A 24309-nucleotide genomic window follows, 5' to 3' on the forward strand; every position below is an offset into this window, starting at 1 on the left:
AAGAGTCTCCAGAATTTCATTAAGTCAACGCTCTGGGGCACAAAGCGGCAAGTACCAGTGTTACTGGTCAAAGTGTTCAAGTAATGAAGCAAAGGGAAAGGAATATACTGCAGTCCACGTTCCACAGTGGAGGGGAAGAACACTAATAGGAAATAGCGGGAATAGAGAGACATCTCTCAACCCATCCTTGAAACAAAGTGGAGGCATCAAGCTTACCCTGCAGTTGCCACTATCCTTACCCTCAGGCAGGAATCCATCTCTCCCTTTCCTGAGGGTTGGTAGAAGGAGCCTATTTCTCAGTTTGGGATCCTGCCTTGAGATCAAACCTCTCCTATATCAATCCTTCAGTTAATAGATTTAATCTTATTCTGTCTTCTCAAAAGACTTCGAGACCTGCTGTGCTATCAGAGTGACTGTCACACAATAACTATAACCCCGGGGTTTTGGAGAATAAAAACTGTTAGAAATTTGGAAATTAAACTCCCCTCTTCAAACACAGTGAAAGTAATAGAAAGCATACTGTAAACTACTATAGTCAAGATGCATCTCCTGCATAGCATGTTAAAGAGTGAACGATGCTACAGAGTCCCCAGGTAACGAAGCTGGAAGTCCTAAAGTTTTTGGTTTGGTGCTAGAAACTTAAGAGAGGCCCAATTAATTTGAGCAAAGCCTAGTCCTTGAAGCTTTCCACACCACACTTGGGAATAAGTAAGCAAACTGTATCTACACTGTCAACAAGTAGCAAGAGCTTTACGAGCCTTTGCAACTTCCACGATGATTCTCAGAATCATCCAAAAGTAGCTTCCGATGCCAGCAATTTCCACCTTATTCCCCAGTTTAATCGGTACCACTGCGTCCACTCGGACAGCAAAACGCTCTGGCACAGGAAGCAAATTCCAGTTTGAAGTCCACGTAGTTCGCAGCAGCGAAGGTACCTTCGTCCTCCTACCCCCGCGTCCAGCGCAGAGCCTCCCTCCCGCCGCAGCAACGCTTACTTGGCGGCGGAAGATCCGCCGGGGCTGGAACCGCTCACCAGCCGACCAGCAGCAAGCCACCGCCGCCGCCGAGGCGCGGCCCTCCGGCCAGCCCCACCGCGCCCCGGGAACCGGCCCCGCAGACCCCGACCCCCGCCTCCGGCGCGCCCCTCCCCGGCCCCCAGGCCGGGCGCTGCCGGGGGCGCCGGTACCGGCCCCGCCGCCGCCCGCTCCTTTACCTGGTGAAGAACTCGGCAAAGCTGCTGCCGGCGCCGGCGCCGCCCGCCCGCCGGGCCCTCTCGGCCGGCTCCTGCGGCGGCGCCGGGGCCGCGGGCGCCGTCCCTCCGTGGGGCAGGTGCTCCGGGGCGCTGCGGCGGCGGCTCACCTCGTAGGTGTTGCGGGAGTTCAGGTTCACGTCCGTGAAGCCGAGGGGCGCCGGGGGCACGGCGGCGGGCTCCGCCCGGCCCCGGGAGGTCCGCACGCCGGGGGCGGCCTGCGCCCGGCTGCCGGCGTCGTCCCCCGCGCCGAGGGGCGGTGAGGGGCTGCCGGCCGCCGCCCCCCCGCGCCGCTGCGCCTCGCTCCGCAGCCGGCAGCTCCTCAGCGGCTCTTCCAAGGCCGTTCCCGCGGGGCCGCCGCCGCCCCCCGGGCCGGGCGGGCAGGGGAGGAAGCCCCCGTTCTGCAGTTTCGCTTCCTCCTCCCCCGGCCCCGGCTCACCGCGCCCCGGCTCGGCCCGTCCTGCCCGAGGGGGCGGCGACGGCGGCTCCTCCGGCGGCGGCAGCAGCAGGAAGCCGACGTCCCCGTTGGTCATCCTCCCGCGGGGGCCCACGGCGCAGGCGGCCCCGTTGGCGGGCTTCTCCGGGCGGCGCTTCCCAGCCGCCGCCGCCGCCGCGGCGGGGCCGAGCGCCGCCAGGTACCGCTGCAGCAGCCGCTCCTGCCCCGGCCCGCCGCTCCTCCGGCTAGAGCCCCGGCTCCCATCCCGCTCCCCGTCCTCCTCCTCCTCCTCCTCCGCCTCCTCCGCCGCCGCCGCCTCCTGCCGGCCCGCGGGAAGCACGGCTGCGCCGCCCGGAGCCCCGGCATCGTCCGGCCCCACCATTTGCCGCCGCGGAGCCCCGGGGATGCCAGCGGCGCAGCGGGGGCGGGGGCGCGGCCCCCCCCGGCGCGGCGGGGGCCCGGCGGGGCGGGGCGCGCGCGCTCCTCCGCACCGGCGGCGCCGCGGGCGCTGGCAGCCGGCGCCGCTCCCGGCCTCGGACGCGGCGGGGGCAGCGGGCCCGGCTCACGCAGGCGCGCGGCGCCGGCGGCCGCCCTTCCCCCCGGGAAGTCACCATAGAGAGGCAGGGCCGGGACAGCGCGCCCGCCCTCCCCGGCGCCGCCACATCCGGGACCATAGAGATGCCAACTAGACAGGATCTTCCCCGCCAGAGCGGTGCCGCGCAGGCCCCCGCCCCGCTACCGTCTTCCAGCTAAAGCTCGCCGCGCCCAGCGCCTGCCGCATTCCGCCGGCGGGCCGCGCCCCCTCTGCCGCCGCAAAGCACGGCCCGGCTGCCGGCGTCCTCCGCGCTCCCCCGGCGCCCGGCCCACACCCGCCGCCTGCCCGCTCGGCCCTCCGGCTGCCCCGGCACCCCCGCTAGCCTCGGGCACGCCGGGGCGCACGGAGGGGACCCGCAGGGCGTTCGACAGTTTCACCGTTGACCTTTTTTCCCCCCCTTTCTGAAGGAATCACAATAATAAAAACACGTTTAGCTGCAGCGAGGGCGTTGCGAGGGACGCCGGGTACCACAAGTTAAGGTGTGCTTACGGGAGGTGAGGCAGGACGGGGAAGGCGGCGGCGGCGTCGCCGCATGGGCAGGGCTGTGCGGAGACCGGCGGGCGCCCGAGGGGGCTGCGGCGGCGGCACGGCCCGGCCCGGCAGCCCGGGAAGCGCCAGCCCGGGCCTCGGAGCGGGGCGGGCGCTGAGGAGGACGGCGGAGGGCCCACGGAGCCCCGGCACCCGCTTCCCTGCGGGGGCGGGCGGTGGCGGAGCTGGCGGCTCACCGCGGCGGGCAGGGGGACTGGGCTGGCTGTCGCCAGCCGCCCCAGAGCCGCGCCGGGGCGGCGCCGGGGAGGGGGCGGAGGCGAGCGCGGGGCCGCGGCGGGAAGGGGCCGCGGCGCCTCAGGCAGGGCAGGGGGCAGCCGGTACCGCGGCCGCGCCCCGGCCCGCGGAGGAAGGGGAGAGGCGGCCGTGGCGGGCGAAGAGCCGGGGACGCCCCAAGCGCGGAGCCCTCGGGCCGGCGAGGGCAGGGGCAGGGCACGGGCGGCACCGGCGGCCCCCGGGACGGGACGGGCAGCGCAGCGCCCGGGCCTGCCCGTAGCTCTTTTTTGAGGAGACCCGGACGTACTTGAGCTCTCGGGGGGGGGGGAACGAGATAGGGAGAACAGAGAAATAGGATGGGCAGCTTGAAATCACGGGGTGAATCTGCTCCAGAGCGGTGATGGGGTCTCAAAACTCCTCAGGTTAACACTGGGGAGGTGGATGCAGGACGCGTAGGAAGGCAGGTGCCAGCACCCATGTTTCCTACCACATCTCTCAGGGAAAAAAACAAGTTATTACAGTCCCCTCTGCCTAGTGAGGAAGCAAGGCCGACAGTCACAGGCAAAAGGGCTTCAAGTCCCCGGAGCAGCAGTAACAACACAAGGCCCCATGCAAGCTCTGGTAGGCTACCACTCACCCTAGGCAAGCACCAAAGGTAGTGCCTCAACCCAGCAGATTACTTCTGTATTCCTACAGTAAATACTCACAGTTGGTAACACGGGAAGTACTGTTCCCTTGGAAATCCTTGGCCAGAGAAGCCCTCCATTTTGCCACCTCCACCATCAAAGGTCCTGCAGCGTTGTGGAGGTCCTTGCTTTTAAAGGTGGGCAAGTGGGGCATGCCCGGAGAGAGAGGCCTCACCCACCACATGGAAATGGGGAAGGAACAGCCATCCTCTTTTAACGTTTTTTTCTTTAAAATTGTGGGCATTTTAGAAAGAAAGGTTCAAATGGGGAATCTTCATCTAAATAAGAAGTTGATGCATTTCGTTGTGTTCACAGAATCATAGAATCCTTTGGGTTAGAAGGGACCTTGAGAGTGTTAGGGCTTTGCAATATAAAGCCTTCTGAGCTTTGTTTTAGTAAAGAAATAAACAAAAAAATGAAGTTTGTGATTTTTTTTTCCCCTTCTTCTCACCTTGTAACTGTACTTCTGAGGTCAGATGTGCAACACTGGGTGTTTTCATGTAACAAGCAAGTCTGATCTCACCCCTTCTGACTTGAGTAGCTGGCAAATACTTGGGATCTCAGAGGTTGGAGAAGAAATTTCTAATTTGGTTTTTTTTTGCCTTGCCTATCTTGATAGCAAGCATGCAGCCTCATCCGGCTACAGCTGTGCCAGATAAAGGACCACTGGCCTCAGCTGCTTGCAAAAATACCCAGTAAAGGTTGCCAGGATTACCTGTCCTTTGTCTATGCCAGCTGAACTGCTTGTGGGAGCGCTTTATAGGCTACTTCAGTCAAACCAAACCATTAGCAAAGATGAACTAATTAAGATTTTTGGTTAACTAAAGCTTTTTAATTAAGCTTTTTTCTGTAACTAAGATGGTAGGTTTTCTGTTCTCCGCTGTGATCCGGGTCATCTCAAACACGTGGGGTCTGATCGCCGTGCCTCCTGAGTGAACATGCATCCTGGATGCTCTCGAGGCTCCCTGTGCAAGGAGACTCTGCAACTTACGTGCAGCATATGCCATGGATCCTCTTTCAGAGTATGGGTCTGGGCAGGCGGCTCATCCATCCACCTTGCACTTCTGTTGTATTTTAGTTAAACTGATGCAGCAAGCAGAATATCCCAAAGAGTACTTGAGTAGTCAGCAGCCACAGGGAGGGTAGATACTGTGTCTTCAAAAGTAATAATAATAAAAAAGAGTCTTGGTATTGTTCTACCCATCTTAAATTGGTGACTTTGTACACTGTAAGAAGGGATCAACAGTGATTTCACTTAACATCTACATAGTCATTGTTACCCTGGGTAACGTGATATGAAGTGAATTGTTATGGAAACACAGCAGCACTTTATGCCTTGCAAGTAAGGAAGGAGTAGATGCAGTGTGAATCCATACATCCAGGAGGTCATTCTGCACCAAGACAAAATGAGAGAGATATCTGCCTTTACTAGTGAGGATTTTAGGTTTAAGGAAACACTCAGAAATCCATAGAGTGTTTGTGCTCATTTTCAATAAAGTGTTCACTGGTTACCTAGGATGCTCTATGGCAGTGTCACTCTTGTATGATTTAATTAATGCAGAACCTGCAAAACAGTACCAGATGTTAAGGAAGTGAAGCAAAATGAAGACTGGCACTGAGTTGCAACACAAGATTGGCTTATGGTGAACTTACTTCCATCAGTGCAGCTAGGATAATTGGTAATTATGCCAGGGATTCCAAAGGATAGCAGGTTGTTTTGCACGAAATGAAATCACTTGGTTCACTGCATTTGCATTGATTTCCACCTCTAGGACTTGCTAGACAGGCAGATTAATCTTATATATACTTTTTCTAAAAAACAGATTTACAGATTTTTGATTTTAAATCACTCCTGTAGGATGGAGTTTAGAGCTGAATGAAGATTTTGGAGCTCTGTATTGTATTTTCCAGAAATGCTCAATCCTGAGGAATACCTCAATGAAGGTCATTCTGATTTGGATGAGCAAGGATGAGCAGGTAATCTGGAGTCTGTAGAGGGTTGTCAGCAATCCACAGGGAAGAAGTGGGGACTAAACAGCAGATAGGTGGTTATAAAATCCAGGAATTTTAAGAGCAGGGTTGCTGAAAGGACTAGGAGTGAAGAAACATGTTTTGAGCCTTGCGAGAATGCAGTCCCATGTTACAATTATTACAGCAGATCTATGAAATAATCTGGTTCAGAAAATCAAAATCCCATTTTGCTGATTAATTTTAGGGCAAGGCCCTGCAGACAGTTGAATCATCACAAGTGAAAGAAGTTAAACTGTGGCTGGAGGTTGGGAATGACTGGCCCGAGTGGGAACCTCTTATCTTCACCTTGACGCTACACCATATAGTAACTGTGCTGTTGCCTGATACTGTTAAAAATTACATTATTTATACTATAGTTCTGACCTGGTAATGAGATCCTTAGTATCCAATGTTTTAGACATATTCACATGAGAAATAGCATAATTTATTAGTGAAAAGAAAATAGCTGTTTAGTTGAATATTGTGAATAACTTATTAGGCAGTGATTTCGTATTGTCCTCAAACTTATTAGGGCAATTTGCATGTAATAAGATCCTTTGTGCTCCCGGCTCTCTAAGGTGTCGCTTATGAAGGAGGCAACTTCACCAAGTAAGATTCTGTGAAGAAAGAGTGAGTCACATTACATAAACGTGAAGCTGAGTTCTTTTTCTTTTGCTAAAATCTTTCCTGCAGTAACAAAGCCTCTGGCTCAATTTATAAAATATCTCAGCTGTGGAGAAGATACTCCAGGCATTTTGGATGTCAGAAAGAAGACAGCAGGATGTTTTCTACCTTAGAAGGCTGTCAGCTCCGCGTGCTATGCCAGTTTTGGGGTGGTAGCAAGAGAATGCATATGAAACAGGAGCTAAGTGAGAGGGAATCTAGCTGGTTTGTTCTCACTGTTAGTCAATGAAAGAGAAAGGAAGCAATCTTCACTGGATTCATTATTTTATGCTACAAACAGCGTGTACAACTTTCAGCTAAACAAGTCCTCACTGAGACAGTGTACAAATAAATAATGCATGTAGACTTCGCTCCAAAGAGTTTACAATTAAAATACCGTGTGAGGAACAATGTACGGCTTTTCAATACTCCTTACTTAAGGTAGGCACGAATTGCAACCCTGCCCCTTGTTCCAGAGGGGGCTAGTGTGCTACAGTGACCCGGATTTGTATGCCTGAGAGGGGCAGCCTTCTCTCCTAGTAGGAACAGCCCCTGTCTATAACTGCACCCGTTCAAAGGTCTGAACACTTAGGAAATGTCACACCTCTCTCATATAATTAGCACAATTATAGGTCATTAGTTTCAGCTCTGGTTTCCATTTTGATCTGTGCTGCCCCATCCAGTTATGGACCATTTTTTACTCCCAAGTTTAAAGCATAAGGAATATCCTGCAATAACATAAGCCAGGCAATTGTTTTCAAGGAGGCTGTGAACACAAGCCTTTCAAGGAGGCAAAGGATCTAATCTTGCAAACATTTATGACAAGGTTTACTGTAAGCAGTGATAAAAACACATGGATGTGAATGCTGCATACGTTGGTGTGTGGTCCTTGCAGAACTAGACACACACACTGCTAGTGGCAGTGCTGAGAAAATTGTAAGGCATTCGTTCAGGAACAAGAACCTGTTGCTGAAATACAGAATGTAGTGATCTGATTTCCCCACTGAACTGACATCTCCATGGGGACTCACGTCTAGTACGAAATTTTAAAAACCTCAGATGTTTAATGCCTTGAGCAAAAGTAGCTAGTAGTTAAGTTCAAAGGTATGTCAGGACTGATCTCTACCACAAAAACAAAAAAGAAGTCTGTGACTACAATTCTCTTGACCATCATTTTAGCACAATGAATTTAGATCACAAAGCCTGCAAACTAGTTATTACCATAAACATTCTTAGTTTGCAGTAACAGTCTATGTTTACCTAGACTGTTCATCAAATGCTGGTAGAGTCTCTTCAAGAGCATGCCTTTGCTATAAACCACGAACCATCTTTCCTCTTCGGGGCCAGATATCTGAGATTTTTTTGACTGGCCCTAGCATTAATATATCCCAATGCAAATGCCACCCAGCTGTGATATTGAATATGACTTGAGAAAACTGATCTAAGAAAAGTAAACACCTAAGTCTTTTCTCATCACTAGCACTTTGCCATCAAGAAGATGATTTAGCTTTGTATTTTGAATACCTGCACACAAAACTTAATAAAGCAGTAAATTTTAACATCAGAAGGACTACTGAAAATGCTAAGCCTGAAATTCTTAAAAACATTTTTCTTTATATAACAGGTCTGGTGGTGAGAAGCAAAGAGAATGTTCCTATTGACTCCAAAATCATTACAGGACTGTTTTGGCCAGGGCTATCTACCATGGTAGATATAGTGGCCTAAGTTCCAGCCAGCCTTCCTCTCTCCTTTATTTATGTTTCTTCAAGGGAAAGAATAGCAAATGATTTGAGGAGACAAGTGATCTGCTTCTGTGTCATAAATTTCCTACAGAGTGGTGAGATACACTTACGTATGGCTGCTGTGCAGGGACTTTAGGAACCCCCGTACAGCAGCCAAGAGATGGAGAGTCCAAGGCTCATCCTCCCTATTTCTAAACATTTTTACAGGTCCCCTCTATAGGCAACGGAGAGATAACTTCTCTAAAGGGCAAGTTAGCTCACTTGAAAACAATCTCACAAGCCCATCTGTGCTCTCTACAGAAGGAGTGCACAGGCAAAACACAAGCAAGGGGCATTCTCCTAGGAAAGAGTGAGAGGGGAAGTTTTGGGGCTAGATGCTATGGATGCATCCCATTTACAGGGATTCAAGGGGAAAGTGCTTGGCTGAGAGATCCAGCAAGGTTCAGTCAGTCAGTGTGCAACTGCTCAGAGTGGTTTCAGGGGCTCCCATCCATCGTTTCAAAGTTGAGGCCACTGAGACGGAGCTTGTACAGCTGCTTGGGCTCCCAGGGAGACTCAAACATTTTCCTAGCAGTGATAAGAGAGCCCCAGCCTCTGGTTTAGAGGCAGGATACTGGGCTAAACAGACCCTTAGTCTGATGGGAATGACTTTTCTTATGTTCTTATGTAAGTTCTCATCTCCAATTCCCATCTGCAGGTCATGAATCAGACACTCTCTGCAGTTCTGGAAATTATGAATGAGGAAACTGTCAATTTATAATTTGTTCTCAAGTGCTGAGAAAAAACACAACTCTGTAGAAAAAAAAAAAACCCAACAAACTGTACAAAAGATAAGGCAATGCCCATCACTAGCCTCTCCTTTTCAAAAGAACAACTAGCAAGGCCACAGATATTCATTTACCTCTTGTGCAAACCAATGCTGATAACTGAAATACACATTTAGTAGTTACACACGTAACCAATATGTAGCTGGTGGTTTCCCTGTGCTGTTTCATTACTTCTGTAATTAAAATGTGAATGGCTTCCTCAAGTCAATATATAGGAAGAACTGTACCCTAGGGCTCCCAAAACCTCAGATGTTCTTCCATTTGGAATATGGTTGTGCTCTTTGGCAGTTCACTCCAGAGGCTCTCATTTCTTTGGAAATGCTACTTTGGCAAGAACATCTTTGCACCCCACTAATAGCAGTTTGCACTTTTAATACAATGCCTTCTGGACAAGATCTCATCGCAGAGTATAAGTAACAATTAATTAAGATGTTCAGAGACATGATGTTGGCAGACTCCTGCACACTGCAAGCTTCTCCTTAGCACACTCCCAGCTCTGCTGCAGCCCTAGAATTAAACTACACTGGTTGTGGATCAAACATGCTGTATACCTGTAGTAAGATAATTCAGCCTGTGGTGCTTTGCTTCTGTATGCTTATGCTTGCTGTGGTTCAGACAGTGCCAAAACCTCCCTGAGTGCCGCAGTGGGGTAAGCTGTATTTGCCATTGCTCTGCTAGGGGCTAGAACGCTTTCCAGGTTATTAACAGTCACTGCAAGACTCTCCTTCCATGTAACCTCCATGTTGCCCACTTCCAGACTGGCCTATGTAATGACATGCCTATGTACAGACTTTTTCTGATACCCTGTGGCTATCACTGTCAAGATACTGAAAAGCTAGACACTGCTAGCATATCCCAGTATTCCTGGTTTAAATGCCAACAAACCTGTAGGGACAGAGAGTTACCTAGAAATCACCCATCCTGAAACCAGGTTAAGATAAAAACAAACGGAAGTATTTATTGCCACATCCAAAACAGAAATGTAATTACACTGATTCTTAACAGAATAGAAGAGAGAAATGGAAAAAAAAAAAAAATCTGCTTCTGCTAGGATTCAAAAGGCTTTTATTTTCCTCTTTCTATCCAGCTAATCACTTAGACACTTACCTAATCCACAGGCTCTGTCCATCTGCAGGCCAGAAACCTCACGTTGTTTTCACAGTGACTGTGAGTTTTCTCTTTCTTTTTGTTCAGATCCACCCTTTGAGATCCACAGAAGGAATAGGTGCAAGCCGGCAGACAGCGGACACAGATGAAGCAGAAGAAAAGGAAGAGAGCAGGGTAAACAGGCAACACAAGATCTCACATTCCTCAGCCTGGGATCCTCACTCCCTCGGGCAGTAACCCTGTGTTGTCAGTGGAGGCATATTTTTGGGATGAAATGAAAGGGAAGTCACTGTAATGAAGCAGAGATCTGAGCCCTTTTCTCCTGAGAATATTTTGGCCAGTTTTTCTCCACCGGTTAGGTGGCTTTTGGGGTTTTTTTTAAGACCAACAAAGTTCTTCCTTTACTTATTTCACCCACTAATTAGACCCATTTTGAATCACTTATATTCAGCCTCAACCCTTTCCTGTTTTCAGGCAGGATATCAGCACGGTCCTTAGCCTACAGCAGTAAATATTTTTGTGGGAGCTCATTCAACTGCATGGACTCTACTTTGCTCTTTTCCTAGCAACATTTACTGTCACATGCAATAAGAGTGTTTTATAAGTTTTTTGTTTACTTTTCTAAAGTTAATCTGTAGTTGATAAAGACTTGTTAGTCCTCCCCCATGGTGATTACAACCTTATCACAAATTCCTGTCTCAGTCTTTTGCTCTGTTTGCTCACTGTGTCACTAATACAAATAAAATCACTTCTATGGCTGATAAAATATAAGCAGGAAAAAGAAAAAAAAGGGTTCTTGGGATTTTTCCTTTTAATTTTCTGCCAAGTCATATTGGATTTGTATTCTTAAATTAAAAGAAAAAAAAAAGTGTTGTAATGCCCATTGGGGGCTGTGAGAACAGGACTCTGCGTTCTCCAAACACATTCTCATTGCTTCATAAGCTAAGTTCATATTGAATATTTAGGAATAATCTAGTTGATCTGATTTTACACTGCCCTGAACCTACAGGTGCTATATATGTATATATACAGCATGACTGTAAAATGTTACCGAGACTGAGCATCAGGCCCAGGGCACTCTGGAATTCTGTCCACTGAATCTAGTGGCAAGAGAAGTCCACTATGAAAAACAGATGAAACTTGAAAGAGTCTTTTCTCCTGAATTCAGTGAGAACTGAATTTGGCTTAGGTCTACTTGCAGGTGAAATCTTTTAATTGAATTTTATTACAAATTATTTTCTTGAGATATGACCAGCATAGAAGCTTTAAACCTTTCACAAAGTTGAAGAGATTGTCACAGGGTGTATAAAAGCAAATGGCAGGAAGAGTGAACAATTTTTCAGTGACAATGTTGGTGTGAACAGACCTTCCTCTGCCCCAGCTCCTGGTCATGCATTCCTACTCCTGCCTGCTGTTATGCCATCTCAGCTGTTTGTGTGGCAACACAATGAAACAGACTGAGAAAGCGATATGGCTGAAAAACAACTTAATTTTTTTGCCATGTTAGTTTACAGCCCTAGCAGTTCTGTTGGTTTCATAGCACATGAAGCTGGGTGATGCAGACACATGAATAAATAGGTGGAAGCAGGAGTTGCCTACCTGAGTTTACAAACTGCTGCTTGTGAATGCTGAACCAGGTCCTAAATAGTAGCAAACGGGTTTATCCTTAAAAGAACAGTTCTCCCTTATCTTGGGCAAACAGAATAACAGGGAGTGGTTGGAAAGGGTAAGGTTCAATTTACTGCTCTGTGTTTAAGCAGTGCTAAACCGGGAGACAGTCCCTTAGGAAATGCTGCAGCCAGGCACAGCCAGTATGACTAGGGCTAATCACAGGCAGTGCAGGAGGGGAGAAACTTCTTAAGGTATTATTTATTAAGGCCATTTGTTAAGTATATTTACTAAGAAATGTTTGTCTGTTTATTCAAACCAACATGCAACATTTGGCATCATGGATGGATAGGAATGAGGAATGAGGAAAATGAGGAAAAAAAATGAGGCGTATATTTACTATGCAGAAATACCACCTTCTAGTTATGGAGTGTTGCATCCTACACAAACCCTGAGCTATTTTCCAGACAGCACTGAAAGCTTGTGTTGCTGAGTTATTCTACGCAGTTTTTTATGCTATGTTCATCACTCCAGTGTCCCAATCCAGCACTGCATTAAGTAATGGCTATGACTGAATTGTGGGACAGTGGGACACTTCTCATTTCTCAGTTCCAGGGGTATAACTCATTTTATCCTGACTTGATGTTAAGAGCTAATCATACACCATGCCTCCACTTCTCCATGCAATGGTTTCCAGAGAAGGAAAGCCAAGGAGAGACTGAAAGGGACCTGTCCCCAGTTTGAACAGTTGGAGTGTCTCATGGGAAGTACCTGTCATGCAATCAAGATGCAGCAAGTGCAACTAATGTTTGTCATGTCCTACCACAGGGAAAGAAGCACATACTACAGACAAGGATTTTTGTTTATTTATTTTGTATTCAAACACAAATTTGCTCAGCTTTTGCTAGAGAAGAAACATGGAGCACTAGGTGGCAAGGTGTGTGAGGTGCTGGAACTTCTGGGGCAAAGTGGGTCCTGCAGGATGGATTTTTTTTTTCTGACCAGGGACAGTTCCTAAGTAGTTATTAACCATGATCTTTACTGTGAAAATTTTATGTGGCCTTTGCCAGCATGAAGTCTAGGAAAGCCTTGAAGATAAGGAACAAGAACTTGAATCTGATTCAATTTCTAAAGTAGCCGGTGTAGGCTGTGGAGACCTTATCTGTTGTGCCCACATGTCTGTAAATGTCCTTGAACATCAGTGCCCAGTTACTTTAAATGCTGTAGTCCAGCCATGAGCTTGCAGTAAGTGGATAAATTAGGCTTGCCATTGCTTTCCAGTATGGGCTAATAGCCTAGCTTAGATAATAGAAAGTTTGTGCTGTCTAATGAGTGTTTGAGAGGAATCCAAAGATTGTTCTAAAATACAGGTTGGATAGATTGTAGGGATGTGGGATCCTCAAAGAAAGAAGAGTGAATATAGGGTTGTGAAGCCTTCAAAAGGCTTTTATCAGCCTCCTGGCATCACTTCTGTCTTGCTTACATTCTATGTACCTAATTGTTGTTATTCCTCAAACGGAGGTTATCCAAGGACAAAGCCTTACTGGTGGCAGTGGTGTGGTCATCTCCTCAGGACAGAAACAATTGTGCATCATCTCTGTGTTGTCTGACCATGTAGTCCAACCAGTTCCAATAGTGGCTGTATGCAGACTTCTAACAAGACAAGAGATTGAAATGGTCCTTGTAAACCACTAAAATTTAGTGGCTACCATGTATCACATCTGCTGGGTGCTAGAAAGCTTTCCAGCTTGCTGACAGTCTCTGTTTTACTATATCTCTAAAATAAGTGAACACAAAACAAAACAAAAAGCAATGCTGTGGCTGTCTGAAATTCTTTAAAGTCAAATCATTTTTAGCAGAGGCTAAATTGCGCTTCTTAATGCTGAGTGCTGAGCACTGCCCCTTATAGACAGAAAATCCATTAGCAGTGTTTGAAAATACCACACATCTCAAAAAACTATTTACACATTGTAAAGACATGGGCAAAAAAGTAAGGAAAACTCACGTTGATTTTCTGAATAATTAAAATTTGCATATTCTGAAGCAAACCAAAGAGATACATTCCAAACTTAGCAGGTAACTTTTTGTTGGAAGTGGAGCACAAATTACTAATTTCTACAGGAATCTGAATATGATTTGGCAATAGTTCTGCCACATCAGTTAGTAAGAGCAAATTTCAGAAATTTTTCATTCTGCAAAGTGCTGTGTGTGCCCTCTATTGGAAAGATATGATGGATTGCATTTTTAAACCTTAATTTTAAAGCTTGTTTTATAAATGCAATGAAAGTCGATGAAGCATTTGTATCCTAAAGTATACAGAGGTAGCATTTTGAAATAGTCAACACTTTATTATAGACTGGTTTTCACATTATTATTATCTTGATTACTTTAATCTAGATTAAACACTGGTTAAAATAACGTAGGTACTGATTACTATAGCAATGTAATGTATTTTGCATTTCTGTTTAAAAAGAAAAATCAAAAAGCTCTTTACTGTGCCCTGCTTCTCTGGGAAAGGCAGCCACTGTCATAAAATACATGGACATGTTGCTTTGTTCAATAGAGAAAGTGCTGGCTTTGTGTTGTGCAACTCAAAAATACAGCTCACTTAGGATTGCATTAAAAGCATCTTTCTGCCTCTTAAATTATGGGCTGTGTCAAGAGCCAGCTCAACCCCAACATTACTCCAGACAGCTTGTACGCTGCTTTGCCTTACGGGGGTGCTTCATGGCTCTCAGTGAGCGCTGCTCAGGATCAGAATAGGCAAGCGCACTGTCCCAGGGCTGCCTGGGCATTAAAGCGTCTGGTTTTACCTTCTGGATTTTGGACTGTACCTAAATGTCACACTGGCCATTTCATCCCTGTCCGAGTTGGGAAGGGTGCCCGCTCAAAGGTATTTGCCTTTGAAGGTGCTGAATGAAAATACTAGTGTCCAGTCGCTGGCACCCTCCCAAGGAAGGTCCAAGGCAGCAGGCCAGGGGTGATGAATTAATTCTTTGGTGGAAGCCGCTAGCTAGAACTGCGCTGGGGAGGGACGAGCCAAGGGAGCTGATAAAAGCTAAGCCACTGGGAACACCAAACGGGGAAAAACAAGAGACTCGCTCAGGCTAGTTCTGAAGAATAATGGAAGGAGTAATATTTTGATACACGCAAACAATATGATGAGCTTATCAGTGTGATATCAACACAGAACTTCCCTGGAGAACGGGCTGAATTACTGAAGCTGATCAGAAAAGTGCCATCACCAAAGGTGACTTACTGAAAACATGCAACGCAGGATGCTCAAAAAACAGATTTTGCCTTTAAACTAAGCCTTAGCCAGCAGACTAAAATAAAGGACAGAGACTCCTTTTAGCATTACCTGTGGTGAAATATGAGCATGATTTTTCTATTTAGTAGTAAGTATTCACTTGTTTCTCGGCACAATACTGAACTCATTTGTTTGACTTTGAAGGGAAAAGTCTGGAAATGTTAGATTTCTTTATGGGTATTTATCACTAACACAGAAGATTAAATAGAAATTTTAAGTAAGATAGCTCAGGTTAAATGCACAGGTATGAAATGTTGCTTTGCAAACCAAAGCGTTTCGAATTAGTTGATCTCTTTCATGCTGTTCACTTTAAAGTTGCAATTTAAATGACAGTTGATTGGATCTCCTACACTGCTTCAGTTTTCACGTATTTATTTTTATAATTTTTAAAAGAATTTTTAAATCTACCTATTATTTAAAAAAAAAAACAACCCAGTTTATCACTTAAATATACCCTGTACTCTTTTGTTATTGACAGTATCTATTATTTAGAGTAGTCATATACTAATCACATTAATTATATTTTGAATGGTAGACTTCCATAAAATGACAAAACTAATAAAAGTGCTCAAATAAGGGAATAGTGAAGGAGGCAGAATCCTTATATTAGCACTAGCTGTTGCTTAAAGAAACCACAGAGACATTCAAACAGATGTGTACCTCTGAATACCAGAAAAGCAATTTGCCAATCCCCCAATGTGGCTAAATGACGAATGCCCAGCAATAGCTAAGCCAAAGTGCAGACCTTTTGAATTCTGGGGTCCAGCTCCAAAACTAACTACTGAAAACAGCCTCAGGAATAGTAAACTACAGCAGACAGAGGATAAGAAAGGAATTAGAAGGGTTGGTATGGCCCTGAACGGGTCTGCATTTCCTGTATCACCAGAGGTTAAAGGGAATAATCAAAGAAGGTTTAGGCAGTCCTCAGAAGGACAATGTTGTCTTCTCTGCTTCAGTTCTAAACTGGAGAACATGATGGGAAGACAGCTACCCTTGACCTAATCTTTCCTAGTAGTGAAAATAAAGCATTCTCTCAGACTGAAGAGTAGCTGTAAGATAAATCCAAGCAATCCTGTAATTTTAAAAGCATAAGAGTCATTGCGTCCAGGTGGCATACCCAAGAACTCTGAAAGCACTTACAGATTAAGTGGTTAGGCTGTTAGCAAATATATGCAGCTTTTGTGTGAGACCTGGAGGGTCAAAATAGTGCACCTGTATTTAAATTATAACTCTACAGTGCCGTCTCCAGGCATTCCCAACGAGAGGGGTTTGCTCAAGACATTGGATTGAAAAGGATAGCTCAGTAGACTCTCAACCAACGCCTTGATATCTGCTAGAAGCCACTATCAGGCCCCTAACTAACGTCCACAATCTTTACACTCTAAAACTCTAAAAAATATTCGAACTTTTAGGTCCAGATATTCTTGTGTATGCTTCCTAGATATGTCCTGACCCAGCCGCAGCGAGAGAATTCAGTGTGTGCTAACCCAGTTGCTCCCTGGGCACGCTGGCATCCACGGGAAGGAAACTCAGGTACAACAGCAGGAAGGGAGCCAGGACATGCTCTAATGAAGTTCCTGGTCTGTATGAGGGTGTTGGAGCATGCTGAAATACACACCTACAGCTCAATTTAGGCAAAGCCTGAACAATCCAGTCAGTAGAAGAACATAGAACTACTCCGTTTTTATTACATAAAACAGATACACAGATAATGCAGAGACCCTGCATCCAGTCAATTTGTCAACCACACTACAATAAAAGACCTTAATGACTGTGGTAGGAAAGGATCTGATGGCCAAAATTTCTGCAAAGAGACATCGTATCTTGCTGAGCTGGTATAAAAGACTGTCTTGATTTAGACAAGATAGCAACAAAGGAGAATTGATGGCAATTATTCTTTGACATTTAAAATTCCTGAAGTATTATCCTTCATGCAAGTTTGCTAAAAACATTAAGAAACTTCCCTTTATCTCTCAAGGAAATCTGTTTAGCCGCTTAGTGCTCCAAACACACAAGAGGTAGCATCTTCACTGCTGAGTACCCATTGCGTTGATACCAGCAAGTGGTGTGGAAAAGCCATTTACCTGTAATTATAGTTCTCCTAGCACCCTGACACAGGAAATCCCAATTGTGAATAGGGACTGTCTTCCAAATTAGATCATATAAAAGCATCACAGCATCCCCACAGACTGGTATTCATAAGTTATCATATAGCGATGCTTGGAGGGCCTTTCCAAAAAAGTGAATTTGACATCTCTAGCCTTTATATCGGGGAGAGAACCCAGGCACTTTCCCCAGAAAAGTAATTTAGTTAGCTATTACATCACTTTTGTATCCTTACTTAACTTTAAAGATATGGCAAACTCAAGAGCTGATTTTACTAAACAACTCATAGTGAAACCACTTCAAGAACCATATTAACGTCAAATGATGTGAAGAGCTACAGTGGGTTCTGTACTGGACATCACACATTCAAATTATTTGTTAAGCCTGAACAGACTAAACATGCTTTTGATACTTAGCTGTTGATTTAGTTATTCTTTCTTCAACTTGTCTAGACAGTTTCTGAAACAATGAATTATTCAGTGACTTCCAGTTCTATCCTACAGCTAATCCATATCTCTGTAATAAAAAGGTCATTTATTTTCAGCAGTAAATGCTGGATTCACTATACAAATAGATTAGCAGTCTCAGTATATGATCAAGTTCACAAAACTCACTTGGCATTGAAAGCATGAATATAATATATAAAGCCAAGATCATAAGTGTACACACACACACACGTACAAAATTGGATAGAATCTTTAGCTATACAGAGATGGATAGACAGATAATCATACCGGTTTCAGACATAACATTATTGCTTTCAATGACATTTTCTTCCAAGACATTTAAAATCAGTCCCTAAAAGTAGCTGTAAAGGTAATCACAAACCCCAGTTTAGTCTGATTCACATACTGTCAATGTTTTTTCAGACTGCAAGGAAGACAACTTATTCAGAGCATCATTTTACCATACCTCAATGCATCTTTACACAGTGTGATCACATTCTGTTAAATGACACTACTTCATGAAGTTGGTTATAATAATGCTCCCCCATTTGGACAAGATCTCAACAGTAAGTGAACTATTCAATTGACCACTGTTGGTATTAAATTTGTTTGACAAAGCAGTAATGACTGGCAGTGGATAAATGTGGCTGAAATCTACAGCCACTGTCTTTATGAGACCACGTAACGTCGGTGCAACTTGGCATTAGTGTGCACGCAGCTTGCAAGCAGAGTGTGGACCCTGTCATTAACCTGCTGGAGGCTCGTTCTCCCCAGCAGACTGCAGCATGAGAGGACAGGGCATGAGAACTGCCGTGCCCTTCCAGGAGGCACCTTGAGACTTGGGCTGAATATCATGTCTTGTTGAGCGTTGAGTTTTAACCTGCTTCAGTTGCCCAGCCAGCTAGCACATCAGGGACCTAGACAGAGGCATGAGCTCCAAATGCAATCATAGTAAACCATTAGAGGCTTAAAGTTCTGAATCAGCTCTCCTCTTAATCATAATATGTGCTATAAATACGTTAGCACTGAGTCTAGGATGAGACAGTTTTACAAGGAAGAAGTAAGAGAAGGAGAAGGAAAGGCGAGGGAGAAGGAAACTCATTCTGGTTTCTTATATAGGTCTGTCTGTCCAGGCTTCCTTCTTTCTCTTCATGGAGGGAGAGAGATTTTGAATACAGTGACTGCATTTAAAAACTGTACAATATAGAGACATTATATACATTGCAATATGTTTTATGTATGTCCTCTGGGTGAGTTTATTTTTTCACAGATGGAATGAGCTTGCAAATTTTTTTGAGTCACAAGAGACTGTTTTATCCAGTCCATCGGTATTTTTTTACATTATTTTGCTCAGACCCTTCCTATTCTATCCCGAGTAAGATTAATTCAAGAAATAGCTACAGGCCTTAAAATCAAAGTTTACAGCATTTTCAACTCACTGCACACGCTGATTTTCACACAGCATTGTGTTTTCCCACGTGTCTGTCTTTCCTCCCTCTCCGATAAGCTTACACTTCACTCCACCATGCCCAATATAGGAATAAGAGCAGGGCAATGTTCTATTCCTGTCCTTGCCACTAACTCACTGTATAGTTTCTTAGGCATTTGCATCTTGCACTTGGATCCTCTGGTATCTAAGAAGATGAATGTGTCTGTTGATGTTTTCTTTGGGATAAGAGCATCCGTAATGCCTCCCTCTGTGTGGATTCTCTCATGTTTAATAAGGGTTGAGTCTGCACTGCAACCTTCCAATTGGTGAGGATATCGGTAGGCATTCTGACTTCTACCCAGATGCCTACTTTGTAGGAAATTAATTTTTTGAGACCTCTACCTCTCAGTCAGATTTGACTTCAGCCAACAGCCTCAAAATTTTGAGGTAGGGCACTCACGTAAAAACATATGCACACAAACCAGCATGATCGCATACACTTCCCTTCATAATGCATGCTAAAAAGGAGCTAGAGATATTTATAGAGCATAAGGAGATCCTGGGAACTGGAGATACACAGAGACACTGAAAACAGTTGTTTTTATAAGGATAATGCTAGCTACCTTCTGCGACAGAGCCCTGTAGCGCTACTATCTGCTGAACATGCAAAAGCATTGCTCTTTCCTTTCAGGGCTATATTGCCTTAATTCCATCTACTGTCCCATTTACAATTCTTCACAAATATATTCTGTTCCTCAGGGTCATTTTATTGATTGTTAAATAAGAGTAAATGTACTGAGTCAAATTAGCAAGTGTGTAGATTATTCTTACAAACTAAGATTTAGTCCTTAGTATTGGAATGAAAATCAGAGACCTACTGTGGTTTGCAGATGTTGGCAAAATCTGTGTAGGTGGAACTACAGATGGTTCCAAATAAGACAAGGTGTGGAGCTGGCACTTATCTTACAGCCAGTGTTATTTTGACAGCTACTACTGTTTTAACAAAGTATATATTTTATCAGAGAAGATTCTAGAGAAACTGTTTGAATTACGAGTTAGTCTTATAGACAAACACATTAACAAGAAACATATTCCAATTTTCAGTGTCACAGCAGGAGTAACACAGTGGGCTGCATTGTGAAGACCGTGGTCGCCAAGGCACAAAGCAACTAGGATCTTAAAAAGCATGACCAAATGTTAACAGTCTGTTATGAACTGGTACAGTCCAGCTAGTTTATCTTCAATATGCTGATTTTTACAGGCTAAGCTGCTGGCTTTGCTGTTCAAAATTGTTTAAAACATTTCCACTCTCTGTTCTAATTACCAAGAATATCAAAACAGTACAATGGAAATCAGATACTTACTGGCTTGAAAATTATTTGCATTGGCATTAGAGGATGAAGTAGTTTTAATTAGGAGGCAAAAAGGAAGTATAAAGTACCTCATGTAAAAATAAAAACCCTTTTGCCGTCTTAATTAATTACATGACTTGGTATTTTCTATTCACATCCCAATCTCTTTTTTCTCATGACAGGATCACCGCATAAACTCTTCCAAAATAAAGGATTATACCCTATTTGCATTAGGATACTTTATTGAAAGTAGGCTGTAAATATATGCAAGATATTTATATGACAACATGTGCATTATTACAACAGCAAATGGAAGACTGTCAAAATACATCAGAAAAAAAACCTTTGGTTTTTGGAAAGTTGCTGCTCGTCCCTCCCAGCACTGCGGGCGGAAGCCGCAGCTGTGCCCTGGCTTGACGCAGCCCCACCGCCGAGGGCGGAAAGCTGCCTGGCCGAAAAGGACCTGGGGGTGTTGGTCGACAGCCGGCTGAACATGAGCCAGCAGTGTGCCCAGGTGGCCAAGAAGGCCAACAGCATCCTGGCTTGTATCAGGAATGCTGTGGCCAGCAGGAGCAGGGAGGTGATTGTCCCCCTGTACTCGGCACTGGTGAGGCCACACCTGGAATACTGTGTCCAGTTTTGGGCCCCCCACTACAAGAAGGACATTGAGGTGCTGGAGCGTGTCCGGAGAAGGGCAACAAAGCTGGTGAAGGGTCTGGAGCACAGGCCTTATGAGGAGCGGCTGAGGGAACTGGGGTTGTTTAGCCTGGAGAAGAGGAGGCTGAGGGGAGACCTTATCGCTCTCTACAACTACCTGAAAGGAGGCTGTAGTGAGGTGGGTGCTGGGCTCTTCTCCCAAGTAGTTAGCAATAGGACGAGAGGGAATGGGCTCAAGCTGCGCCAGGGGAGGTTTAGGTTGGAAATTAGGAAAAATTTCTTTACGGAAAGGGTGGTCAAGAATTGGAACAGTCTGCCCATAGAGGTGGTGGAGTCGCCATCCCTGGAAGTGTTCAAAAAACGGGTAGATGTGGCACTTCAGGACATGGTTTAGTCTAGTCTACCCTTGATTGACTTAGAGAAGACTTGGTAGTGTAGGTTAATGGTTGGACTGGATGATCTTAAAGGTCTTTTCCAACCTAAACCATTCCATGATTCTATGAGGGGCTGCCACCACCCGGGCCGCACTTGCGGCGAGCGGGACGGTGCCTGCCTTGGCAGGGCGGAAGGTGGCGGCCCCAAGCCACCGGCGTGGTGAGTAGCCCTGAGGCGGCTCGGCCCGGCCTGCCCTGAGGCCGCAGGGGAAACTGAGGCAGGTGGTGGCGGCGGACAGAGATGCCCCCGCGGGCGGCCGCCCTCCCCGCCCCGGATGGCGCCGGCTGGCAGGGGTCCCGCCGCCCCTCGGGGGAGTGGCCCCGATGGCGGAGGCGGCGGCGGGGGGCGGCGCGTGGGCGCTGTGGGCCCTGACCGGTGCCTGCTGGGCGCCCTGGTGCTGGGCACGCTGGTGGGCAACGCGCTGGTCTGCCCGGCCGTCCTGCGCTTCCGCCACCTGCGTGCCAAGGTCACCAACTGGTTCGTGCTGTCGCTGGCCGTCTCGGACCTCTGCGTGGCCCTCCTGGTGATGCCCTGGAAGGCAGTCACCGAGGTGGTCGGCGGCTCCTGGCTCTTCGGCAGCCGCTTTTGTGACACCTGGGTGGCCTTCGACATCATGTGCTCCACCGCCTCCATCCTCCACCTCTGCATCATCAGCCTGGACCGGTACTGGGCCATCGCCAGCCCCTTTCGCTATAAGCGCAGGATGATGCAGCGCCTTGCCTGCGCCATGATAGCTGTGGCCTGGGCCCTCTCCATCCTCATCTCCTTCGTCCCAGTGCAGCTACGCTGGCATAAAGCCAAGGACATGAGATACCCAGGCTCCTGGCTGCCTGGGATGCCCCGCTGTGATATCAGCCTGAACCGCACTTATGCCATCACCTCCTCCCTTATCAGCTTCTACATCCCCGTGGCCATCATGATCATCACCTATACCAGGATCTACCGAATTGCCCAGGCCCAGATCCGCCGCATCTCCACCCTCGAGCGAGCAGGGGGGCAGTGGCCAGCTCACGGCAAGGAGCCCACCTCCTCTTTGCGGAGTTGCCTGCGCAAGGAGACCAAGGTGCTGCAGACCCTCTCTATCATAATGGGAGTCTTCGTTTGCTGCTGATTGCCCTTCTTCCTGCTCAACCGCCTGCTGCCTTTCTGCCAGCCCATGCTGGAGAGTGACCACAAAGGGCAGTCACCCTGCGTTGGCCAAACCACCTTCAACATCTTTGTGTGGTTTGGCTGGGCCAACTCCTCAGTGAATCCAGTGATCTATGCTTTCAACGCAGACTTCAGGCGGGCTTTCAGCAACCTGCTGGGCTGCCGGTGCTTCTGCTGTGGCACACCCAGATCCACTGTGGAGAGAGTCAACTTCAGCAATGAGCTGGCTTCCTATCACCATGACACCACCTGCCAGAAGGAAGGAGCTGCCTCATCGTCAGTACCCGCCCCTGCCATCACTGCCTGGGTGCAGCCCGTACCCCGTGCCGTAAGCTTTCAGGGAGAGGACAGCAGTGAGGAGATGTCTATGGAGAAGAGGCCTGTGACTTCTCAGACACAGGCTGCCCCTGGCAGCAGCCCCAAGAGTCGTCAGGTGCCAGCCATTTTGCAATTTGATTGCGAGGCAGAGATACCCCTGGAAACTATTCCACCCTGTACGGGGCTCGGTCAATGTGAGGGACCCCATCACCCTGTTCCAGAGGGATAAGTGATTGTGTGTTTCTCACACGCACAGCCATCCCACGGGGACAGTTCACTCTGCCTGCACATGATACACCCGTCCCCCAGCAAACAAGTCCCATCCCAGAGGGATGGGGACCTGCTGCTCTTACCCCAGAGGGGTGACGGGTGTATGAAGTCCACCCCAAAAGCATGTAGCAGCCACATACTAACCTCTTCCCACAGCCACCTTCACCCCTTACTCTCTTTCACAGCCAGTAAACAGTTCCCATGTATTTGTTCACCCCCACACTTCAATCAAACTTGTGATATTTATTAAGAATAGTGACATAATTACATCAAAATAAAAACAACTCATAGTTTGAGACTCTATAATGTAATCTTACACAGGTAAGTTAATCTTAGATTTAGGTTCATTGCTAAAACCCATTCCCCCCCCTCATGGTTGCACATGATACATGTGCATAGTCCTGGTCTTAAAGGTTTGTGTGTGGTTTTACTTCTGTGTTTATTTCAAAGCTGCCTGTCTGGATTTACACGTCTGAATCTGTGTTTAGGCTCTTAAATAAAAATTACTCTATTAAAACATCACTATCTTATGCTGAGTCAAAAGACTGCTCAAAACCCTGGAAAATTAAGTTGCTTTTATGTAGGACCCCAAACAGTTTCAGGTGCCAGACTTTGGTATCCAGGCTTAATGATACTGATCTAGGATCTTCCTCGTCATCAAATGTTAGGAAATGTAGTATTGTATTAGGCCAAAGTTACAGCAGGATGGTGTTTGAGAACTAACACTACAATTCAGTGCGATTTAAGCTGCTATCAGCCGAGGCAGCTGCAATCCTTCTTTCTCCTACTAGTTCAGGCAGCCGATCCTTCCAGAAAGCAAGCCGGTCCACAAAATAAAAAGTGACCGGGTCATCTCTCTGAACACATTTCACTACTTGTAGACATGAACAGCAGCAAAAGGGAGAGGAAATAGGTATTGGATGGCTTGCAGGAGAGAAAATACTGGGGGAACTTGACAATCATTTCTGCGTGTGTAAAAGGATGCGGCACACATTAAGGGAACACAGTGGCACCTCGGCTGTCCTCCACTTCTCTGTCCACCTCTTAGGAGTTCTGCTGCTGACCATTTAATACTGTGCTTCACTAACCACCATCGTTACCCCATTTTTCTGTCCTTCGCCTATGATTGAGCTGATAGACCTTGATTCATCT

General features: G+C 46.7%; 2 protein-coding genes across 2 annotated transcripts in view; one reads left to right on the top strand and one right to left on the bottom strand.

Moving 5' to 3' along the window:
- The window catches only part of TBC1D12 (TBC1 domain family member 12), a 48284-nt gene extending 45985 nt beyond the window's left edge, over positions 1–2299 (bottom strand). The window contains 3 exon segments of the mRNA XM_075717647.1: positions 1214–2109; positions 2112–2239; positions 2242–2299. Of these exon segments, the coding sequence (XP_075573762.1) occupies positions 1214–2109; positions 2112–2239; positions 2242–2299 (1082 nt within the window).
- Positions 2300–21743: 19444 nt separating this feature from the next.
- On the top strand, positions 21744–23116 carry LOC104034053 (D(1)-like dopamine receptor). Its single transcript, XM_009486900.2, is given in 2 exon segments — positions 21744–21792; positions 21795–23116. Coding segments are annotated over 2 exon segments (1371 nt in total).
- The last annotated feature ends 1193 nt before the right edge of the window (positions 23117–24309 follow it).

Source organism: Pelecanus crispus, chromosome 10, assembly GCF_030463565.1.
Source record: "Pelecanus crispus isolate bPelCri1 chromosome 10, bPelCri1.pri, whole genome shotgun sequence".
NCBI classification, from domain to species: domain Eukaryota; kingdom Metazoa; phylum Chordata; class Aves; order Pelecaniformes; family Pelecanidae; genus Pelecanus; species Pelecanus crispus.